The sequence below is a fragment of the Rutilus rutilus genome (assembly GCF_951802725.1).
Source record: "Rutilus rutilus genome assembly, chromosome: 4".
Lineage (NCBI taxonomy): Eukaryota > Metazoa > Chordata > Actinopteri > Cypriniformes > Leuciscidae > Rutilus > Rutilus rutilus.
This window is the reverse complement of record NC_140212.1, coordinates 22,710,844-22,733,193: the sequence shown is the minus strand read 5'-3', so window position 1 is coordinate 22,733,193 and position 22,350 is coordinate 22,710,844. Positions and strand designations below refer to the sequence as shown.

General features: G+C 36.6%; 1 protein-coding gene across 1 annotated transcript in view; it reads left to right on the top strand.

The window, feature by feature from the left end:
• The window catches only part of ptprb (protein tyrosine phosphatase receptor type b), a 47,510-nt gene extending 25,494 nt beyond the window's left edge, over nt 1-22,016 (top strand). Inside the window, exons 12-29 of the mRNA XM_084408192.1 lie at nt 843-1,106; nt 2,014-2,262; nt 2,672-2,941; nt 3,869-4,147; nt 6,560-6,709; nt 6,829-7,090; nt 8,268-8,374; nt 8,581-8,686; nt 8,766-8,846; nt 8,933-9,014; nt 13,022-13,112; nt 13,764-13,840; nt 14,749-14,883; nt 16,936-17,058; nt 17,591-17,754; nt 17,854-17,989; nt 21,088-21,197; nt 21,529-22,016. Of these exons, the coding sequence (XP_084264318.1) occupies nt 843-1,106; nt 2,014-2,262; nt 2,672-2,941; nt 3,869-4,147; nt 6,560-6,709; nt 6,829-7,090; nt 8,268-8,374; nt 8,581-8,686; nt 8,766-8,846; nt 8,933-9,014; nt 13,022-13,112; nt 13,764-13,840; nt 14,749-14,883; nt 16,936-17,058; nt 17,591-17,754; nt 17,854-17,989; nt 21,088-21,195 (2,684 nt within the window). The 3' untranslated portion in view covers nt 21,196-21,197; nt 21,529-22,016. The remainder of the gene's footprint in view (nt 1-842; nt 1,107-2,013; nt 2,263-2,671; nt 2,942-3,868; nt 4,148-6,559; nt 6,710-6,828; nt 7,091-8,267; nt 8,375-8,580; nt 8,687-8,765; nt 8,847-8,932; nt 9,015-13,021; nt 13,113-13,763; nt 13,841-14,748; nt 14,884-16,935; nt 17,059-17,590; nt 17,755-17,853; nt 17,990-21,087; nt 21,198-21,528) is intronic.
• Nucleotides 22,017-22,350: the final 334 nt, after the last annotated feature.

Genomic DNA, 22,350 nt, shown 5'->3' with positions numbered 1-22,350 from the left:
TACAATTATACTGTACAATTATACAGCACACCTGTAAAAACAGCAAAACAAGAGCAGCTGTGAAAGTCACTGCCTTTAAATAAAGCAACATGCAGCACAACATCAGTGTTTCTCTGCTCATCCTGGACTGAAGCACAGGCTCTACTCTCCAGCACAATGGTGACCCACAAAACTCAACAGAAACCCTTTAAATCCCAACAGAACATTAAACACTGACAGATCCTCACTATATCATTATGTGCAAAACCACATGCATGAGACGAAAAACTAAAGTATACAAACACAGTATAAATATGAAATGGCAATTGACCAATTTAAGATAATGGGTTTGCTCAAATGAAATGAGTTTACACAAGTTTTAATTCATACTGTTAAGATTACAGTAAAGAACTGTAAATTCACAGCTGCTCTTGTTTTGCTGTTTTTACAGGTGTGCTGTATTTTTAAAGTTTAATTGTAGTTGATGATTTACGGTAATCTTGTAAAATTTACAGGCTTACTGATAACCGTAAGGTAAGTTGCTGTAAATTTCACTGTCATTTTTTAAAGTGTACATAAAAAAAAAACAGTAAAATCATTTTTAAATCCTAGAAACAATTATATAAACTGAAGTGTATTGAAATGCATTATGTGTAAGATTACTTTTAACTCAGTGTTACATGACAGCAAAGGTAATCTGAATGTAACAAAATGAAAACCGAGCATGCACAGTTGATGATAATAATATACACATACACACACGTATATAAATACAAACTAACACAGAAAAAAAGAGATTCCAAGTCTTTACTGATCAATGATGACAAGACAGTTTACAAAACCTGTTCTCCAAATCTCCTCAGTTCCAGCAGCAGTGACCGGGCTACACACATGTTCCAACACAAGCAGCGAGCTTTCATTCTGCTGGGCTGCAGCAGAGGGCCAAGTGGACGGGTATGATCTTGATCTGTACGATCAGGACAAGACCCTACAGTCTCACATGAAACTGGGAAAAGATGCTCTGAACTGGTCCTTCACACACCTGTTGCCAGGAATTCTGTATAAGATGATGATCCTCAGCAGGAGTGGGAAGCTGAGCAGTCAGTCATCTATATGGGCACGTACAGGTGAATACTGAAGCTCTTCTCAATATTAATGAATTATGAATGTTTCCTAGTTAAAATGCTTCACAACATTTCCCTGCTCTCTCCAAAAAACTTGAATGAGTTTGATTTTTTAGGGACTTTTTTACCTTCATTATAGCACAAGTTTAGCACTTCAGTCAGTAGTTATAACCCCATAAGTGGATCAAATATATTATTAGACTATTACAATAACTAAAATTAGAACTAAAATATATTTATTTAACAAAAGTAAAACTTAATACCAATAGGAGCTTGCAAAAGAATAAAAAAATCTTCAACTGTAAATGTGTGCTAACATATGTATGAAAATGTCTTAGGTTACACATGTAACCCTGTTCCCTGAGAGGAGAACAAGACGCTGCGTCATGACATTGATGCTTATGGGAATGCCACTGCAGGAGCCGATGTCTGAAGTATGTGTCTAAACGCGCCAATCTGATTGGCCAAATGAATGGACGTCATGACACAATATAGTGCGTAACCAAGTCCATAAATAGAAACATGCGTCGACAGATTTAATTGTCTGAAACTTACCACCAGAAGATATTAATTCTGCCACGTTGAAACTGAACAATTCATGTAGATTAAATCCTTAAATTCGAAGAAATCAATCAATCATCTCGACCCTGACATGATGGCAGCATTTCTGGCATCTATTTATGGACTTGGTGACGCACTACGCTGTGTCGTGACGTCCATTCATTTGGCCAATCAGATTGACGCGTTTAGACAGGCCAGATAGTGTCAACATCACGGCTTCAAGTTCCACTCGAAAGGGAACTTATTTTTCAGTTACAAACAAACTAAAATCTAAATCCACACTAAACTAAACTAACTAAAACTAAACTGAAATTCAAAATATACAACAAAATAATTTTTGTTTCCCCAGCTCCTGCCTCAGTCATAGACCTGCATGTTGAGAATCAGGGTCAAATGGACACTCTTCTTCTGAGCTGGACACGTGGCCCTGGAGCACTTACTGGATATTCAGTCTCTGTAGATGGCTTTGAGCAGCATTTGGGTCCAGAGAGCACTCAGGTGGTCTTCCACAGACTAGTGGCTGGTCGGCTTTATCCTGCTACGATTCAGACCTGGAGTGAAAATCTGACCAACACTACGACTGCAGTAGGGCGCACAGGTCAGTGCTGCTGCAAGTCAGAAAGCCCCAAATTAACGTTTCACATTATCTCTTATCTAATGCAATAGTGATGGGTCAATTTCATTTAGAATTTTTAAATATTACTTGATTTAAAACAGTATATCTTCTGTACTGGAAATCCTCTTCTCTTCTCCACCGCACCTCTCCTTTTTTTGTGAATAATTACTTAAACTTGGATCTGATCCTCCCTTAAAGACTTGAAATATAGTGACCAAGTAATTTTAATGAAACTTTAATGACACTTTTATCACATAATCATGCTTATACTGATTTGTGACCTTTTTGGAGCTTTCATCAAATAAAGCAGCTTGGACATTTTGCTAAAACCAAAGCACAAGCAATGTACAACAGGTTTGAAAGCTAAATTACTCCTATTATATCAAAACAGTTCCTGCACCACCATCATCAATGTCCGTCAGCAGCTCTACCAGCTCAGTGGAGATAAAGTGGCATGTCCCACATACAGGAGACTATGATGATTTTGAAGTGACGTGGTTTCCTCAGGACACACTTCAGGTTTCTGGTAATCATTCCACTCAGCGTATCCTGGAAGGACTTCATCCAGGCCGGCTCTATAATATCAGCCTCCGGACTGTCAGTGGGATGACAGACAGTCCTGTGACCTACAGCAGTCCTGTTTACCACACTGTGAGATCCCGTGAGTGTTTATCCAGTTTAATATCATACAGTATTTAAAAAAATAAATAAAAAAAACTTTAAAGTTAAGCATGTGATTAGCCTGATGAAAGAAAACTGTGGGTTTTGTTTTGCATATGGCTCTTTGATTTCAGATTTTTTTTGAATCAGCTCTGATTTTGATTACAGGTTTTCAGAATCAATTCCTTGAGTCAATTCTTTAAATTTATTGTCATGATTCTTAAGAAAAAAAGTAATAATAGGATACACTCATGATACTTAAAAAAAGACTGTATTGATGTACCCAACAAGAGTAACCAAATGAAGCCGAGAATAAATCTTAATGAGTGTTTTTGGTGAACAGAATCAAGTGTCAAGTCACTGGGATGAACCAATCCCATCCCAGCTGTTCTGAAATGTGTAGTAGTTTGGTAAATAAATGTAATGAACACAGTTGATTACTAAGCACTGAAAAATAATCTGTTCTTTGATCGACTTCCAGCCCTAGTATATGGGTCATAGAGCTCAGAAGGTTCGAGTGTTCATTAAAAAAAAGGGTATAAAATTATTGAACAGAAAAGTGTGGGTGAGTTCTGGATTGTGCATTGAGGTTTTAGATACACAAACATGACTTGCAAAGAAATTTACATTTAGCATGTAGTTACATTTACATTTAGCAGACGCTTTTATCCAAAGTGGCTTACAAAAGAGGAACTAAATAATTTAGTGAAAAAGCCAACACTATTTGTGGTTAAGTGCTTGCAGAAGAGGTGTGTTTTCAGATACTTCTTAAGTTCTTATGGTCTCAGCAGTTCGGCTGGAGGAGCTGAGAGGGTGAAGCTTTCAGAGAGTGAAGCTGTGAATATTTGCTAACAAACTCAAATATTAAACTTTGTAAATTGATTTAGATACGTCAAGAGATTAATAAGATATTTCTTTTTCTCTACAGCTCCACATTCAGCTCAGAGCTTCCACTGTTTCCCCTTAAGCTCCACCTCTGTCTCCTGTTCCTGGATACCTCCAGAGTCCGATTTTGACTCTTATGTTGTGGAATGCCACAAACAGGGCTCCAGGACACCAGTGTACTCTTACACACTGGGACACAACTCTCTTTTGCAGCATTTTGACAGGCTGGAACCCTTCAGAAACTACACCCTTTACATCACAGTGATTTCTGGAGATAAGCAGAGTTCAACCTCAAAAAACAGTGTTATCACTATGATCGACAGTAAGTGACAGTAGAACGCAATCTTGCTCATTCTAACTCTCATGAATGACTTTTGTTCACTTTGGTGCATATTACTGTATAATGTGATCTCAATATGGCAGCCCACTTAGTGTAAAATAAAACAGCTGTTAAGGCTGGAAAACACTATACTTTTGCACAGATTTCTACCCTGATTTGCAGTCTAGACGAGTCAATGCTAGTTGCCTAAGGTCAGAGCCAGTTTGCAGGTTTTGGGAAGTCGGAGTTGACATTTCACAGAAAATCGCAGACTTTCATTTTTTACTTTAAGACTATGATTCTGTTCAGTGGAAGGATATCAAATACGTTTGACATTTTGAGTTGTTTTAGAACACATTCCCCTAGTTTCACACACAAGGTTTAAGCCTTAATTGTCCAAGACTAAAATGCATGTTTGAGAAGTTGTCACAGTTGTCGTGCCAGATTGTCACGGTTGGCGGCTGTAATGAAGCAGCCAACAAAGGAGATACTCAAAATAAATCTTTAATCCAAGAATTACATTTATAACCAGGAGCGAAAACACAAACACACTAACATCAAATAACAACAGCAATGCAAGACAAGGAACAAACAGAATCTGAGGGCTTAAATACTTGAGTGCAAACAAAGGAGCTAATGAGTTAATTAATGAGACACACCTGAATAGAATAGTCGAATCAATCAGAAACCATAGACACAAACAGGCACGATGAGGATGACTGAACTACAGTAGACAACAAAGCTATACATGAATATTTGACAATACCCGTTCTTGTCTTAGAACAACTTTGAAGACCTTTTTTGATCCACTTCAAATGTTGACTACTGTAATTAACAAACTGGAAAGCTATGGCTGGGCATACACTGTGCGGTTTTCGTCCTATTTTGAGCCAAATTCTCACTTGTGCTACTCTTTTTTTTGAGTCGTGCAGTGTACAGGGTGAAAAAAGAGGCGATAAACCTCTTCTGACTGGCAATCGGATGGTCGGATGAATTTCTGGCATGTCAGAAATTTTGGTCACCTCTCATGAGGGTATCGCACAGTGTAGCGAGCTACGAACCAATTGCCCTAAACTCAGTGTTTTTTTCCCTCAATGCACCTGCGTGGAAACCGAAGTTAAACCATTTCATCTTTAATGCAGCGAGAAAGGATAAACCATATTGCCCACATCTTCCAAGTCACCTGCGTGCTCATGGCTATACTCCGGCGCCTCTTTTATTAATTTACTTGATCATTAAGATTCTTTCACTTTTCACTTTCACTTTATTTACTCATTTATTTAATATTTGCTTAATTTTTATTATCACGGGAACCGTTGTACATCATCTGGCAATTGGTGATAAAGAAATGTCACGTTGCAATATTGGAAAAGTAATGTGCAAACTTTGCGTAAGAGTTATGCCGGTAAAGAAGACAAACCCCAGTCAGTTATTCACTAATTCATACTAATTCCATCTATTAATTTATTTATTTCATTAGTATATTTACTTCAATCCAAAATAGCATGTTCTACTGTTTCACTTACTCCACATTCTTGACATAAATTTGTTGGATGCAGTGTACTATTTAAACCTGTGAGTCCTATTTCGAGTCTTGATATTAAACACTCTTCTCTCCTATTACCTCCTGTCCTGAACTCCTCCTTTTCCCCACTTGTGATAGGATTGTGTAAAGACGTCTGCCTTTTTGGTCTTCTAGATTGATAAGTGCAGAGTTAGAGTCAGAAAGAAAAGAAGCATTCTCTATCCTCATTTCATGTAAGAAATCTTCCCATACTGTATCACTAAATTTAGACTACACTGGCTACACTACCCCATTCAATATAAGATACTTCTTACCATAATAATCTTTCCGCTCTGTATATCTCTGATCTCATTCTTTCCTACACCGCAGTTTGCACATTAAGGTTTTCTAATTCTGGCTTATTACCTGTCCCACGGCACAAAATAACATCTTTTGGTGGCAGGGCCTTCTGTATATCTGGCCCCACAATCTGGAATTATATTCCCCAACACATCCGTGACCTCACATCTTTACGTGTTTTAAAACCCACATTAAAACATATCTTTTCCCCGTATTTTCCAGACTTTTGCTTTTGATCTTTTTCATATTATGTTTGCTAATCTGTATCTGTACATTTTCTTTATGGTTGCTGTCATGTTGTTTGTTATTTCATTGTAAAGCAACCTTGAGTTTGCAGAAAAGTGCTATATAAATCAAACTTATTGTTGTTTAGGTTTTTTTTGGCAAGGGTATGATGCCTAGTGTTTTAAAATCTGTTCCAATTTTAAAAGACATGTAGTGTATTCAAGCCTTTACAGTATATAAATAATACTTCTAAAATATAACTCAGAAGTACCCAAGTTGCCAAAATGCTACAACAGAATCTCAGCAGGTTAATATATATTTTTCAGGGCCCCCCGTCCCACCGGTGACAGTACGGGTCAGTGAGCGGTCCGCGGTCATCACCCATTTCACCATCGTGTTTAATTTCAACTGCAGCTGGTTCAGTGATGTTAATGGGGCCATTCGTTTCTTCTCCGTAATCGTCACAGAGTCAAATGGTACCAGTCATTTTAATGTCAATTTTCCCTGAATTTGAATTTATGCAATCTATTAATTATCCATGATTATGTCTAAATGTAAGAAACCAAATCCAGTCTCATTTAAGTTTCATTTACAGCTGTTGATAATGTCTTGCCGGAGCAGAGACATCCTCTGCCATCTTACCTGGACTACAGACAAAACCAATCCATCAAAACATACCAGACAGGCTACTTTCACAGCCGGTGTGCAGAGGGATCTGACAGCAAGATCCGTGTTTTTGAGATAAACCTCGGAGCAGGGATGAAACATTTGGGGGGAGCTTGCAAATGGGATCCAGAATCTATCCAGCATGGAACGCATCTTTGTGACGGGCCACTCAAGCCCAGAACATCATATCGGTACTGCTGAATTGTTTTATGTACTATTTGTTGTAGTTTCTGTCTTACATTTAAGGTTGTAAACTGTAAAGTGGTTATTAATCTCATCTTCAATGTGTTTTAGTACAAAGAATTTTATCTTTGCTTGTTTTTTTTGTTTACAATGTAGCGTAACAAGTTTGTCATTTAGCATTTAAATTGCTTTTTTTTTTTTTTTTGTGAATATCACTCCTTAACTGTCATAATTTACTCACCATCATACTTTCCTTCTTCTGTGGAACACCAGAAAAGATGTTTAGCAAAATGTTCATGGTGCACTTTTTCGTAGAGTTAAAGTGAATGGCGATGGGTCCTGTAAAATTATAAAAATTATAAAAAAGTGATTTAAATGTTATATAATTGAGATTTGTCCCCATTCACATTCAGTGCATGGGAGGCGGGCACGCTAACAAGGACACTAAAGATCACAGCCTCTAGCATAAGTCACTAGTACATGATTTTTCAAAACACCTATTTAATTATTTAATGCCTAAATAATTCATTTTAATAAAAATAAATAATATAAAACAATTTTACCGTATTAATATAATTTACTTTTATCTATTATTGTCTCTCTATATTTTAATGTTATAATCAAGTAATGATTCATAAAAAAACATTAAAAACTAGAACCAGCCTAAAATAAACGTTGAAGCAGAAAGAAAGCATCTCTCGTTCAAACTCACTCACTCCCGCTCTTGTGCGCACTCTCTCAGTCCTCTTCACATTGGAATTTGGGGAAATAGTGCTTCAGCGAGTGTACATCAGATGTACGCTCGAAATCAGAGTGCATTGTGGGTGTAAACGAGTGAACGAATGTAGGGAATGAAGTTGTTTGCTTAATCAGACATCACTACAAAATGGCCGACACCTGATATAGTGCACTATATAGTGCACATAGATTTCTATTCAAATGACTGCATTTCGCTAAGCAAGTTGCAACAGTAAATGTGACTGCAACTTAAGAGCAGCCTGAACATTCTGCTTAACATCTCCTTTAATGTTCCACAGAAGAAAGAAAGTCACAGGTCTTGAACAATATGAAGGTGGGTTAATGGTGACAGAATTCAAATTTTTAGCTAAAATAATTGTTTAAGTTTCAATTCAGGCAGGTTTAAGATCATGTAATTCTAAATATATTCACACGTTACTGTCTCAGATTAAGTGTTCGTGCCTTCACTCAACTGTTTGATGAAGAAAACAGAGAATTTGCACATCCCCTTTACACCGACACTTACCTCTCCCTCCCACTATTAACTCTATCAGGTAAGACACTGTTATCTTTATTTATATATGTGCTTTTTAGTGTTTAGAATCGACAGCACAGTTGAGTTGAGGGTTGCTGAGAAAAGAACATGACACAGGCCAGACTCACACCAGGTTCCATGTCTCATTGTGTCACAACTCAAACATATTTTTTATTTTTTTTATTAAATAGTGACATTTTTGTCATTTATGTTTTTGTCACTCAGCACCACGAAATGGCCTCACAGGAGGAATCACGGCTGCTACATTTCTAGTCTCTATGGTGCTCGCTGTGACTGCCTTACTGATGTACAGAAAGAGGGCTCACAAAATGTGAGTACACACACAGACACTTGTTTTAACCCATCTTGTTGTACTGTGCTGATGAGTATTTTTGTCTGTGTGTTTTAAGAGCTGTGCAGGAAAGTCCAGTGATGAAAATGTGCATGTGGAAGGCCTTGCCTACCTCACAGATGTGCCCAGGCATAAGGAGGTACCAAAATACTTCTGTTTATATTAATGATTTATTATTATAAGCATTAATGTTATTGATTATGAATTGTCTCTATTATGTACTAGCCCAGTCCAAGCAGCCCACTTTGAGTCCCATCTTGCTAAACTGCAAGCTGATTCCAGTTACCTTCTATCTGAAGAGTTTGAGGTAATACACTGCATATAATCAAACACTAAATATTAAGTCTATCAAAGCAGTAATGGTACAATTGCAGACTTGGCTTTTGGCTTGCTTAGTTGGGGACATTAAAATTGAATTTAATATTCAACAATAATATTGATCTGCCTGCACTGACACCATTATACACTCACCTAAAGGATTATTAGGAACACCATACTAATACTGTGTTTGACCCCCTTTCGCCTTCAGAACTGCCTTAATTCTACGTGGCATTGATTCAACAAGGTGCTGAAAGCATTCTTTAGAAATGTTGGCCCATATTGATAAGATAGCATCTTGCAGTTGATGGAGATTTGTAGGATGCACATCAGGGCACGAAGCTCCCGTTCCACCACATCCCAAAGATGCTCTATTGGGTTGAGATCTGGAGACTGTGGAGGCCATTTTAGTACAGTGAACTCATTGTCATGTTCAAGAAACCAATTTGAAATGATTCGAGCTTTGTGACATGGTGCATTATCCTGCTGGAAGTAGCCATCAGAGGATGGGTACATGGTGGTCATAAAGGGATGGACATGGTCAGAAACAATGCTCAGGTAGACCGTGGCATTTAAACGATGCCCAGTTGGCACTAAGGGGCCTAAAGTGTGCCAAGAAAACATCCCCCACACCATTACACCACCACCACCAGCCTGCACAGTGGTAATAAGGCATGATGGATCCATGTTCTCATTCTGTTTACGCCAAATTCTGACTCTACCATCTGAATGTCTCAACAGAAATCGAGACTCATCAGACCAGGCAACATTTTTCCAGTCTTCAACTGTCCAATTTTGGTGAGCTCGTGCAAATTGTAGCCTCTTTTTCCTATTTGTAGTGGAGATGAGTGGTACCCGGTGGGGTCTTCTGCTATTGTAGCCCATCCGCCTCAAGGTTGTGCGTGTTGTGGCTTCACAAATGCTTTGCTGCATACCTCGGTTGTAACGAGTGGTTATTTCAGTCAAAGTTGCTCTTCTATCAGCTTGAATCAGTCTGCCCATTCTCCTCTGACCTCTAGCATCAACAAGGCATTTTCGCCCACAGGACTGCCGCATACTGGATGTTTTTCCCTTTTCACACCATTCTTTGTAAACCCTAGAAATGGTTGTGCGTGAAAATCCCAGTAACTGAGCAGATTGTGAAATACTCAAACCGGCCCGTCTGGCACCAACAACCATGCCACGCTCAAAATTGCTTAAATCACCTTTCTTTCCCATTCTGACATTCAGTTTGGAGTTCAGGAGATTGTCTTGACCAGGACCACACCCCTAAATGCATTGAAGTAACTGCCATGTGATTGGTTGATTAGATAATTGCATTAATGAGAAATTGAACAGGTGTTACTAATAATCCTTTAGGCGAGTGTATGAGAACTGAACTGAGCTGGACGATGTAGCGGCTATATAATGAACTAAATTAATAACTTTTTACAACAAAAATTAAACATCACTGAACTTACTTAAGCTGGACTGTGACACAATTTTCTTCTGGAAACAAACTTTGTTGCATTATTTTCCTGTTATCTCTGTAAAGCTGCTTTGAAACAATCTGTATTGTAAAAAGCGCTATATAATTAATGTGACTTGATTTGACTTGAAAGCCCAGTCAAGTCATCATTCCACTTTAATCTACATTTTGTATTAGCAAATAAGCTGAAATGTACAGGCAACTCCAGAATTATTGGCACCCAAAGGTGGCTGTGCAAATAAATCTGCATCGTTTTTATCTTTCATTCCAAAAATTCACAAAATTCTAACCTTTCATTGAAGTAAAACAATTGAAAGTGGGGGGAGAATATTGCCACAAATATTGGCACCCCTAGAAATTCTTATGAGTAAGTTATCTCTGAAGTATATTCCCATTCATATTTAAGTTTTTTTTTTTTTTTTTTTTTTATTGTCCAGCCATGATTTCCTGTTCCACAGGAGTATAAATATGAGGAAACACAAAGGCCAAATTCCCTTAATCATTCATCACAATGAGTAAAACCAAAGAATATAGTTCTGATGTGCAGCAAAAAATTATTGAGCTTCGCTGTAAGAAAATAGCTAAAGAATTGAAAATCCCATTTCCCATTTCCACTGTCAGGGCAATAATTAAGAAGTTCCAAATCCAGTTAACTAAAGATGTTACAAATCTGCCTGGAAGAGGACTTGAGTCTATATTGTCCTAATGCACGTTGAGGAGGATAGTTTGAGTGGCCAAAGACTCTCCAAGGATCACAGCTGGAGAATTGCAGAGATTAGTTGAGTCCTGGGGTCAGAAAGCCTAAAAAATGTATCAAACAACCCCTACATCACCACATGTTTTTCCGGGAGGGTTCCAAAAAAAAAAAATTCTCCTTGTTCATCCAGTAACAAACTCCAGCATATTCAGTTGTCAGACACAACTGGGCTGCGTTCCAGTCCACTTTTAGACACGCACTTGCGAACTTCCCTAAGCACTTCCCCTCGAGGGAATCCTTGCCGCCATTTTGAAGTGTATTCCACTTCGTGAAGTGGACAAGGGAAGTTTATATGGACAGACCCTCGTTCCCTCAATTTTGACCGAGGGAGCGAGTCTACTTCATACGTACACTTCAGGCACCTATATGTCCAGTACGATGCAGTGCGATTGTGACATCACCACAGATCTCGTCTAATCACCACCAGAACCAACTCTATGATATATTACTTATATATTTTTTTATTTAAAACAACCCAAACACACCTATATACATTTGGATGCAGTATTAAACAAATTCTTAAAGGGAAATTTTTTTTAATAATAAATCAACTCCATAGCTGATTCCAAGTGATCAAGGGCTTAGGACGTTCCAATTCAGCCCATTGCAGTTTCCGCTAGTAGTGGGCACTCATGCAACGTGGTGGTGGTGATGGCGCAATGGATAAGACACATGCCTTTGGTGTGAGAGACCCGGGTTCGAATCCACTGTGAGACACCAATGTGTCCCTGAGCAAGACACTTAACCCCTAGTTGCTCCAGAGGCGTGTGACCTCTGACATATATAGCAATTGTAAGTCGCTTTGGATAAAAGCGTCAGCTAAATGAATAAATGTAAAATGTAAATGCAACGTAAGCAATGACGTAGATCCGAGTGAACGAGACGGAGGGAAGTTAGCGAGTGAAGGGCATGACAATTTTGGACTGGAACGCAGCCCTGGAACTTCAAAAGGGACCTGGTTCTATGGTCAGATGAAACTAAAAAAAGAGCTTTTTAGCAGCAATCCCACCAGATGGATTTGGTGCTAACAGGGATAAAAAATACCCACGGTTAAATATACCGCTTGATCTTTAATGTTGTGGGACTATTTTTTTGCTGGAGGTCCTGGACATCAGATACATGTCTAATAAGATCATATCATGGATTCTAGCAAATACCAACAGATAAAAAATCAAAACCTGACCACTTCTGCTAGAAATCGTATAATGGGCCGTTGTTGGATCTTCCATCAGGACAATGATCCACAACAAACATCAAAATCAACACAAAAATGTGTCACTGAGTACAAAAAGAAGCTTCAGCCATGACCATCCCAGTCCCTGACCTGAAACAGAAAATGAGTGGGTTGAACTGAAAAGAAGCACCAACATGGAGCTGGGAATCTGAAGGATCTGGAGAGATTTTCTATGAAGGAATCTCTGATCTCTTGTCAGGAAAAACTCATCTGGCATTATATTATAGAAGAAGACTCAGAGCGGTTATCTTGGGGAAAGGATGTTGCTATAAGTGCCAATAATTGTGGCCAACGTGAACTAGAGAAAAATATTTATTTCATAATGAGATTTCCCCCCACTTTGAATTGTTTTACTTCAATGATAGGTTCGAATTTTGTGATTATTTTTTTTAAAAGAAAGATCAAAAGGATAAACAATGTAGATTTATTTTTAAAGCCCCCTTTGATCATATTTAACAAGGGAGACAATAATTCTTGAGTTGACTGTATATATAATTTGGATGTGTTTTGCATTAATCTTTACCCAATGTTAAAAAGGGCCTAAAGGAGGTGGGACGGACCCAAACTCAGAGTGCTGCACGTCTACTTGGGAACCGAAGCAAAAATCGATACAACAATATACTTCCCTGTAAGTAGAGACATATGACATTGTCATAAAAATACATTCTGAGTATATTAGACCTGCCATGATATCACAATTTTCACTCTGATGTAGAATAGGCGTCCAAATCGATTATATCAGTAGATGGACGCGAGGTGGTCCTATGGGAGTCATTTTCGCTGTGCAGTTGCCTACCCCTACACAATAATGCAAAGCATCTTTATTCCAATTTTTTTTTTATTTTTTTTTTTATTGTAGCTAAAATTTTAAAGGAAAATGTAAAAATTAATCAAAATAAATTATTAAATGTATTAATAAATTATTAAATGTATTAAAATTATTAAATGTATAAATAAATTATTACATTTATTAAAATTAAATGTATACACACGTCACTTCCCAACATTTTATTTAAGGCTATTAAATACATTTATTATATTTATATAGGAACTATTGTTGTTAAGTAAGTTTAATTAAAAATACTATATTTGCACCTTTCAAAAATGTTCTATTATTTAATACCGGTATCATCCTTCATACGAGTATAACCGCTATAGCGTATACTGTGGCAAGCCTAGAATATATTCGTAGTTCTTTACTATGTGTGCTCAGATTAAACAAGAACTATCGGTAGTTTAGTCCCTCTTCTCATTAACCACTTTAATGATTAATTGGCAGACGACTCAACGCGTGTAAGACTGTCTTGCTTGAAGGACGACCCCTGCTCAGACTACATCAATGCTAACTACGTACCTGTGAGTTGACTTATGTTTTTCATTTGATAGTTCATTGGCTACAAACTGTGTGGAATCATGAGTTGTCTGGTTTAGGATTTAAAGGTGGAGGTTCATGGAAGTTGTGGATTTTATACTATTACTAGCAGTGACTATTTTTAATGTTTTTGAAAGAAATCTCTGATGCTCACCAATGCTGCATTTATTTGATAAAAAATATAGACAAAATATTATTTATATAATATATAATATCATATGTATATTTTCTATTTTTAAAATATTATTTATTAATGTGACGCAAAGCTGAATTTTCATCAGCTATTACTCCAGTCTTCAGTGTCACATGATCCTTCAGAAATCATTCTAATATGCTGATTTATTATCAGGGTTGGAAACAGTTGTGCAGCTTAATATTTTTTTTATAACCTGTGATACGTTTTTTTCAGGATTCTTTGATAAATAAAAAGCATTTATTTAAAATATATATTTTTTGTAACAATATACACAACTCTTGGAATCAGTCATTTTTTCTGATAAACTAATAAAAAGTGACAGTAAAGACTTATATTGTTATTTTGAATAAATGCTGTTCTTTTTTCTTTTAATATTAAGCAACACAACTGTTTCCAACATTATCTAGGCTATAAATGAGACAGATGACATATCTCTCTTTTTTTTTGTATCATTAGATATTTGAACAAGTTGAAACAATACTTTTTGTTTGTATTGTTAAAATGTCAGCTTCTGGACCTTCAACAAGCACTCTATGTGAAAGTGTCTCTACTGTATCTATTGTTTGTTTCATTTTTACTAAAAATTTCTTATAAAAAAAAAACAACTAAATATTTGTCCCCCGTTCATGAACCTCAAAGCAGTCAACGGTCCTTTTTGTCCACAGCCTCAAAAGTATTTCTGTATCTGTTCAACAGGGAAACAATTTCAGATGGGAGTATATTGCCACACAAGGGCCTCTCCCAGGTACCAAGGATGATTTCTGGCGTATGGTGTGGGAACAAAATGTTCACAGCCTTGTAATGGTAACCCAGTGTGTGGAGAGAGGCATGGTAAGTTTGTTTTTGTTTGTTTGTTTACTTTTATTGTACCCCTTAGCAGAAACTAGTTTTACAGCAGGGAGGTAACAGACATACAGATAATACATAATACACAACCCTAGTGAAAAAAACCTATACCAAAATGTTTTTGAAATACATTTATTTCATACCAAGTGTACTACAAATCTATTTACTTATTTACTGACATACCGCTTGAGACTTACTAATCTAAATATTATAATTAAACTTTATTTTGAGCACTTTATTGCACTATGCAAATTTTTTCAATATTAAGCCTAAAATGTGTTTTCATACCACTATTGGTAAGGATAGTATGATCACTTTATAATATCAGTCTTTAAATGCAATATATTTAAAGTGTACTTAAAGTATACTTGCAATAGTTCCACTTTAGCACAATCAAATATACTTAAAGGTATAGCGGAGGATTTTCTTTTTCCGGGTGGATCATCAAGACTATTGGTCCTCCTAAGTGTCAATCATTCTGGTGATATGTTTATGTAAGGCCGTCGTACGTGCTCGTGCACACGATTCACACAATGGCGTGCGCTCAAGTGGGCTTCCCACTGATGCCTCAGTCGCGAAGTTTCTACTTGACAGGTAAAGTTTGGCATGCTATTTGGAGAAATCCATTTAATACTGCTAGTAAAAGTTAATGTAAGCTATGATTAGCTCGTGCATGCTCTCTCATGCACACGTTTAATAGGCGTTCCCTCTCGGGAGCAGGTAGAGTGTTGCGCATGTGCATTTTTTCAAAAAGTGGAGAGGGCGGTTCTTTTCTAAAATTCGGGAAAATCCTCCGCTATACCTTTAAGTATATCTTTAGTTGGACCTCAGCACTACTTCCGGATAACTAAAGTCCACTGAGTATTTTGCAGACTTTAAGTATATCAATTTAATATAACAAAAGTACAATTGCAGGGTATTTACATTAAGTACATTGTAACGCGGTATGTTGATAAGGGAAGAAGGAGGCGGAAACCGGCAAACGTTCAAACACTTTAATCATGTAAAATAAACAAAACACAAAACGAAAGTAAAAGCGGCAGCCCCTCACGACGACTGCCGTACACACACAACAAAACATAACATAAATGTCCAGACCTGGTCCTCTCTCGTCCTTCACTGTCACCGCTCCTCCTTTTATGCTTTTATGCGTGAGATACGAGGCTGGTGCGGCCCGCAGGTGACATTCATTATCAATTGCCACCGGCCTTGTGTCAATCTCTCACGGCTCTCTGCCTCGCCCTGCTTGCCACATACGCAAATATGTAAATGTATGTGTAGTATACTTAGCATAAAATAAATGTATTTCAAATACATTTTGTTATATTTATTTTTACTTTAAAAAATAACAATGTTCTAAAATCATTAAAATTCATAGGCACACTATTTTTGGCACTGGGACTATATTACATTTCTTCCATTTTCTTGGGAGTTTTTATACCTTGAGAGAAAAATATGGTGAAAATTTCCACATGGCTGTTCTGCACTTTAATACCCTGCCTTCTATTTTATAAGGAGCTGGACTTTTCTTTACATCTATATTTTGAAAAAGACATTTAACCATGTGAAGCTCAAAATGTTAACAGTTACTATATCTTGTCCTCTGTTTAAATCAAACCTTAAATAATACTCATTCAATTCATCAGCAAAAGTCAAATCTGAGTTAAAACCATCCAATTTAATCTTATTGGTATCCTTCCTCTCAATACCTGCCAATGTTTTAAATCTCATTCTCATTTTATCTGATCTTCAATCCTATTTTTAACATATCCTTCTTCATTTCTCCTCTCAGCATTTTACTGATCTCTCTCATTGTGTGTCCATCTGAAAACCTTTTTTCTTTTTTTGCTAAATCAATCCAGTCTTTGCAATCAAAACACCCCTGTAGGGTCAGCAAACTGTCGTCCGTCCAAACTTGGACTCTTATTTTCTTAACTTTCTCTCTATGCAGCACTGACTTATAGTGAAGAGGCTTCTAGTACTATTTTTCTAGTGATGTGTGCTCATGTCATACTTTTGTGAATGTGTATGATTCAGGTGAAGTGCGATCGCTACTGGCCGATTGACAGTGAGCCTTTGTATTATGGTGATGTTGTGGTGCAACTGCTTTCTGAGAAGGTCCTCCCAGAGTGGACCATTCGAGACTTCAAGATATCATGTGTAAGTGTTAAATAATTGGATATATTATACAACAGAAATACAATTATTCATTATTTTTTCAAAAGTAAATTGTGAAAAAAAATCTTCACTGTTTGTTTTTTGTACTGTTTGTCTATAGTAATTATGTGATGTAAAGTACAGTTGGATATATTGTGCATCAACGTATATACCAAGTATATACATCATCATTGCCATTGTATTTGCTGTGCTAAATTAAATTTATGCTGAATTAAATACTAAAATATTTGCATGACTGTATGACAGTTATGACAATGAAAATATGAGGAAATGGAAATGTGCTGAAATGCAAATGATTGTTGTGGTCCTACAAATAGGATTAATTTAGAATTTGGACATTTATTTGCAAGATTCACCAGTTTGGGAAACCTCTTTGGAAAGGAATTTTGTAATTTGCTATTTAGATGCCGTTCGTGGCATAGAAACCCTTTTTAAGCATGTATGAGGACAGAAAGTGCATGACCGAATGACTATAAAATAGCAACAAGCAGTAGTTCTGAAATCTTTTTTTCAGGAGGGTCAGTTGAGATACCCCAGGATGGTGCGTCAGTTCCATTACACCATTTGGCCAGATCATGGAGTACCGGAGACAACCCAATCGCTCATTCAGTTTGTGCGCATAGTCAGAGATTACATTGACAGGACAACCAGTCCTGGAGTCACCGCAGTGCACTGCAGGTATCTGTGTGTCACCTCCTAAAAAAAATGTAAAAGACATTTCAGACTGTTCACGCTCAAAATCATATTTACAATAGATATATGTTTTCTTTCTCTCAGCGCTGGTGTGGGCCGAACTGGCACTTTCATTGTGCTGGATCGTGTTTTAAAGGAACTAGACAGGAAATGCACAGTGGACATTTACGGCTGTGTGTCTGATCTACGTCTGCATCGCTCATACATGGTACAAACTGAGGTATGAGTCTGTCACGATATCAGCAACATTTACAAATGGCAACAATGGAACTGAGTTGATCAATTTTGAAGGGTTGAGCCAAACCCATCCGTCACAGGACAGATCACAGTCTACAGTCCATTCATTCACACCAAGAACGATAACTAAAAAGATATTAGCGTCCACACCAACAGACGATAATGTTATGTTGATGTCTGCTGCAATAAATGCACAAACTTTTTAAACACTGATTGGTGGATTCTGATTGGCTATCAATGAATTTATTGTTCATCAGCTAGAAAAAAATTGCACTGATAGTGATCGTTATTGTTATACAGGGTCCCCCCAGGTCCTTAAAAAGTCCTAAATTCAGTTTTAGCAAATTTAAGGCCACAAGTCTTCAAATCTTAAACTGTATAAGAAAACAGCACGCCAAAAGAGAAGTATGCTCAATGCATAGTATTTAAAAAACAGTAGTCGAAAAGTACATGGATGACCTACTACTTCTGCCGTTATTCTGAAGTGCGTATTCGATGGGCACTTTACTATCCCATGAGGCAACAGGAGAGGATGTGGTGGATGAAATACGTTGAATTTCATTCATTCTACCCATGTTCATACTATATAGAACATACTTTTTTAAAGATAAATTAAAATGTAGTAGCTACTCAGACAGTATGCAATTTCAGACGCACGAATAGTGTACATTCAGCTGATTGTTTTGAGAGAGAAACCTCTTCAGGTTATTCAAGACCCCACTGTAAAATTATCCCGATTATTATATGGCTACTTTCCACATAAGTAAAAAAACTATTTAACACAAAATATTAATTTGACTTTTTATTACCTCAAAATGATACGCAGTGGTGGACGCACTTGAGTGGTCTGTTATCACTTGTAGCGGTTGTTATCGTGGAATACCAGACCGCTAGATGGCTCGAAGAATCCAAATTATTGCAATAAAAATATGTAAAAATGTAAAAATATAAATGAATGATGCATGGTTGAAATAAGCATGGGCAAGTTTGTGAAAGGAATGCCAGTGCCATGTAAACGTAAAGTAGACGATGAATCTACTTCGATTCCTGATAGTAAACTGATGCCCCGTTCTAATTCTGACATACTCCAAGCATTCGCGCAACTTCTGATATAAAGGACAAATGGATTTGTAACGTCAGTTTGTCACATCCAGTGTAGATAGGCATATATCGCCCTCGGGTTTACCAGTACAGGTTCGGAGTAATTTCAACCTAGTGTTCTTTGCACCATGACCTCGAGCCAAACACCCCTTTTTTTCCCTTGGTCGAACATTATTAAAGTTAGAGTTTATTTAGAGATATCAGCCAGTTTGGTACCATTCTGGGTATTATTAGTAGGGTAATTTACGAGATACAACCTTGGATCCATTAGCGCCTGCAATAAGCCATTCGGCTGATATCTCTAAATAAGCTCTAACTTTAATAATGTTTGACCAAGGGATTGAAAGCTTCTGGGGGGGTGTTTGGCTCAAGGTCATGGTGCAAAAGACCCTAGGTTGAAATTACTCCGAACCATCCCTTTAAGAGAGACTACAGAGTGTTTTGTGCCTAAAATATTAACTTCTGACAGTATGAACCTGAACAAGTTAAGATGGGGTGGGGGTGAAAATATTTTTCTCTACAAAAGGGGAGACCAGCAGAAAAAGTTTGGGAACCACTGGTTTAATGCCTAATAAAGTAGTATTTATAAGCACAGCGCTGCTGTGTTTACAGATGTAACCAGAAACCGATATATTTCTGCCATTTCATAGGTGCCATCTACTAGCAGAGAATTAATTTGCATTATCATTTAGTTGTTTTTGTTCAGGCCAATGTGAAAATTGGCCCATATTTTTGTGCAGCATACACATTCTTAAATGTTAATTGGTGGATCGACAAAAATGTGTCGATTTTGTATTGAGAAAGGGTCTGTTAGTGATTGTGATTTCGACTTAAGTAAAAATTTACACTATTTACGCCGTTAGATGACGGCAAAGTATCAGTAGCAAATACTTATATATTTAAAGGGACGTAAACAAGGACATTATTTCTACTTTAAACAACACCTTATAAGATGCAACTGACAAATGCAATGACTAGCACTGTTATGGGAATCCTCTTAACCGCTAAAAGAATACTAAGAAAAATATCAGTGGACATTCAAACTGATTGTTTTTATGAATATAAAATCTATACACACTTAATATTGACCTGAAGAATAAATGCTATATCAGATGTAGGTAATACACTCTCTTTGTCATACGTCTCTCTTATAATAATCTACTCTTCATAATACAATAAGCTTTAATGAAGCAACTAGGCTTTGGCTCAACTGTTAAACTAAACTTGAAACCTTGGCAGAAGGAAGTAGTTCCACACAAAAGAGGGTTTTTAAAGACAGTCTATTGTTGTTTCTTATTTATTTACATAATTGTGCCGTTGAACTGTTGTATTAAAGCAATTTCACACATGTAGATATAGCTCTATTACAACAAGGCTGTGATTGCCTCCGCATGGCCTAATCATAGCTGTGCTGATATTGCAATATCGCACTCCTACTCTTGTGATATTTCACATTTACAGTTTAAAATCATAAACGTTAGAAATAATCATTTATCATTTTGACTCATTCCTTTTCTAAAAAATGGTTTAGGCTGAAATGCGAATATTATTATTTTATAAAACTGATGTACTAAAGTTGTTTAAATTGCATTTTTTACAGCCATTTTACAGTTTAGAATGTTACCATAAACATCGCTCTACCCTGTTCATATGGTATTAATTTTTATTTGTGCAGGCCTTAAAAAAGGTATTAAAAATACTTAAATTTGATTTTAAAAAACCCTGCAGATACCCTGGTTATAGTTTTAGTGTGGACTTCCCTATTCTCACTGAATTAGAATGATTATTAAAACTTTATAGTTATTGTTATAGTCATTGTCTTTGGTGTGAACGGGCCTTAAGACACTTCATTTCAGTCAGAAATCAATTTACTAATCGTGTATTTACTTACTGTAGTTACTGTATTGCCTCTGTATAGTTTAAATTAAATGTGTGAAATGGTTTATAAGCACCCTAATATGCTGGGTTTGTCTTCTGCAGTGTCAGTATGCTTTTATCCATCAGTGTGTGCGGGATGTTTTGAGGGCTCGTAAACTTTGCTGTGAACGAGATAACCCTCTTTTCCCCATCTACAACAACTTGTTATAAACGTAAGTATTTTATATGCCTGTGTTTCACTTAGACATTGTATGAATGCAGTTTAAAGCACAAAACCATAAAATCTAAATAGCTAGACGAGTTTCAATCCCTCTCCTCCAGTCACTCAAATAAAACACCCTTCCATTTATTTGCAACACCCACTTCCAATCAATTCTCAAAGGACAAAATCTAGACACATGCTATTTTTTTTTCTTGTGTCTATAGCCATTAGTAATAAAGGGGAGGGGAAACAATTTTTATTTAAAAATTTTAGCATAGATGACCTGTTCTTATGTATGTGTGTATCTGAAAATTCCATGTATTTTCTTTTTTCCCCCACAGAGTTTGTGTATACAGGATATCAGGAAGACTTTTCCCCTCATTGAACAAGAACAGAAGATAAGCTTTTGTATTTCATCAATGGTTTTAATAGCTGTGCATAACAAAGATATATGCTTTATTTTTATACTACTTTTTCATGGCATACTGTACTGCACACTGTTTGTAATTATTTATGTTTTATGCTCATTTTGTTTAATAGATCGTGTTTAGACTACTGGCATTTTCTGGAATTTAGTATTGATTTTCTGAAATGGGTCAATGACGTGACATGTCAATTCTGGTGTCCAAAGCATATTCATAATATTAAAAATATATGCATTTTTAAATACACTACATTAAATGACTTGACTTCCCCCTCTTAATTACTCATGCGAGTATTCATTATAAATAATTAATCTTTAAGGAACTATTGAGCTCAAAAGTCCCAAATGTCATTCCGGGTAACTGTCCCAGCTTAAAATCTCAATACAAAAATATGACAGAAATGTAAAAAAAAAAAAAACATATATGAATAAAAGTATTTAAAATCTACTTGGGCAAAATTTGTGTTGATTTTTTCAATGATACCTACAAATACAGTGATAATACTATGCTTGTTTACATTTTTATGACAGAAAGTAATAAATAGTCATAAAGGTCCAAACTGTGATTTATCTAATGTCATTTCTGGATAACAGACATCAATGACCATTTTGGACCATAATGCATTTTGGTTTGTCATGTTCAACACGATCTCATGAAAATGCGTATCTATAGCACAAATTTTATTTATCATGCAGTTTATAGCTACGCAAAAAATAAAAATAAAGTTCTATGTGCATA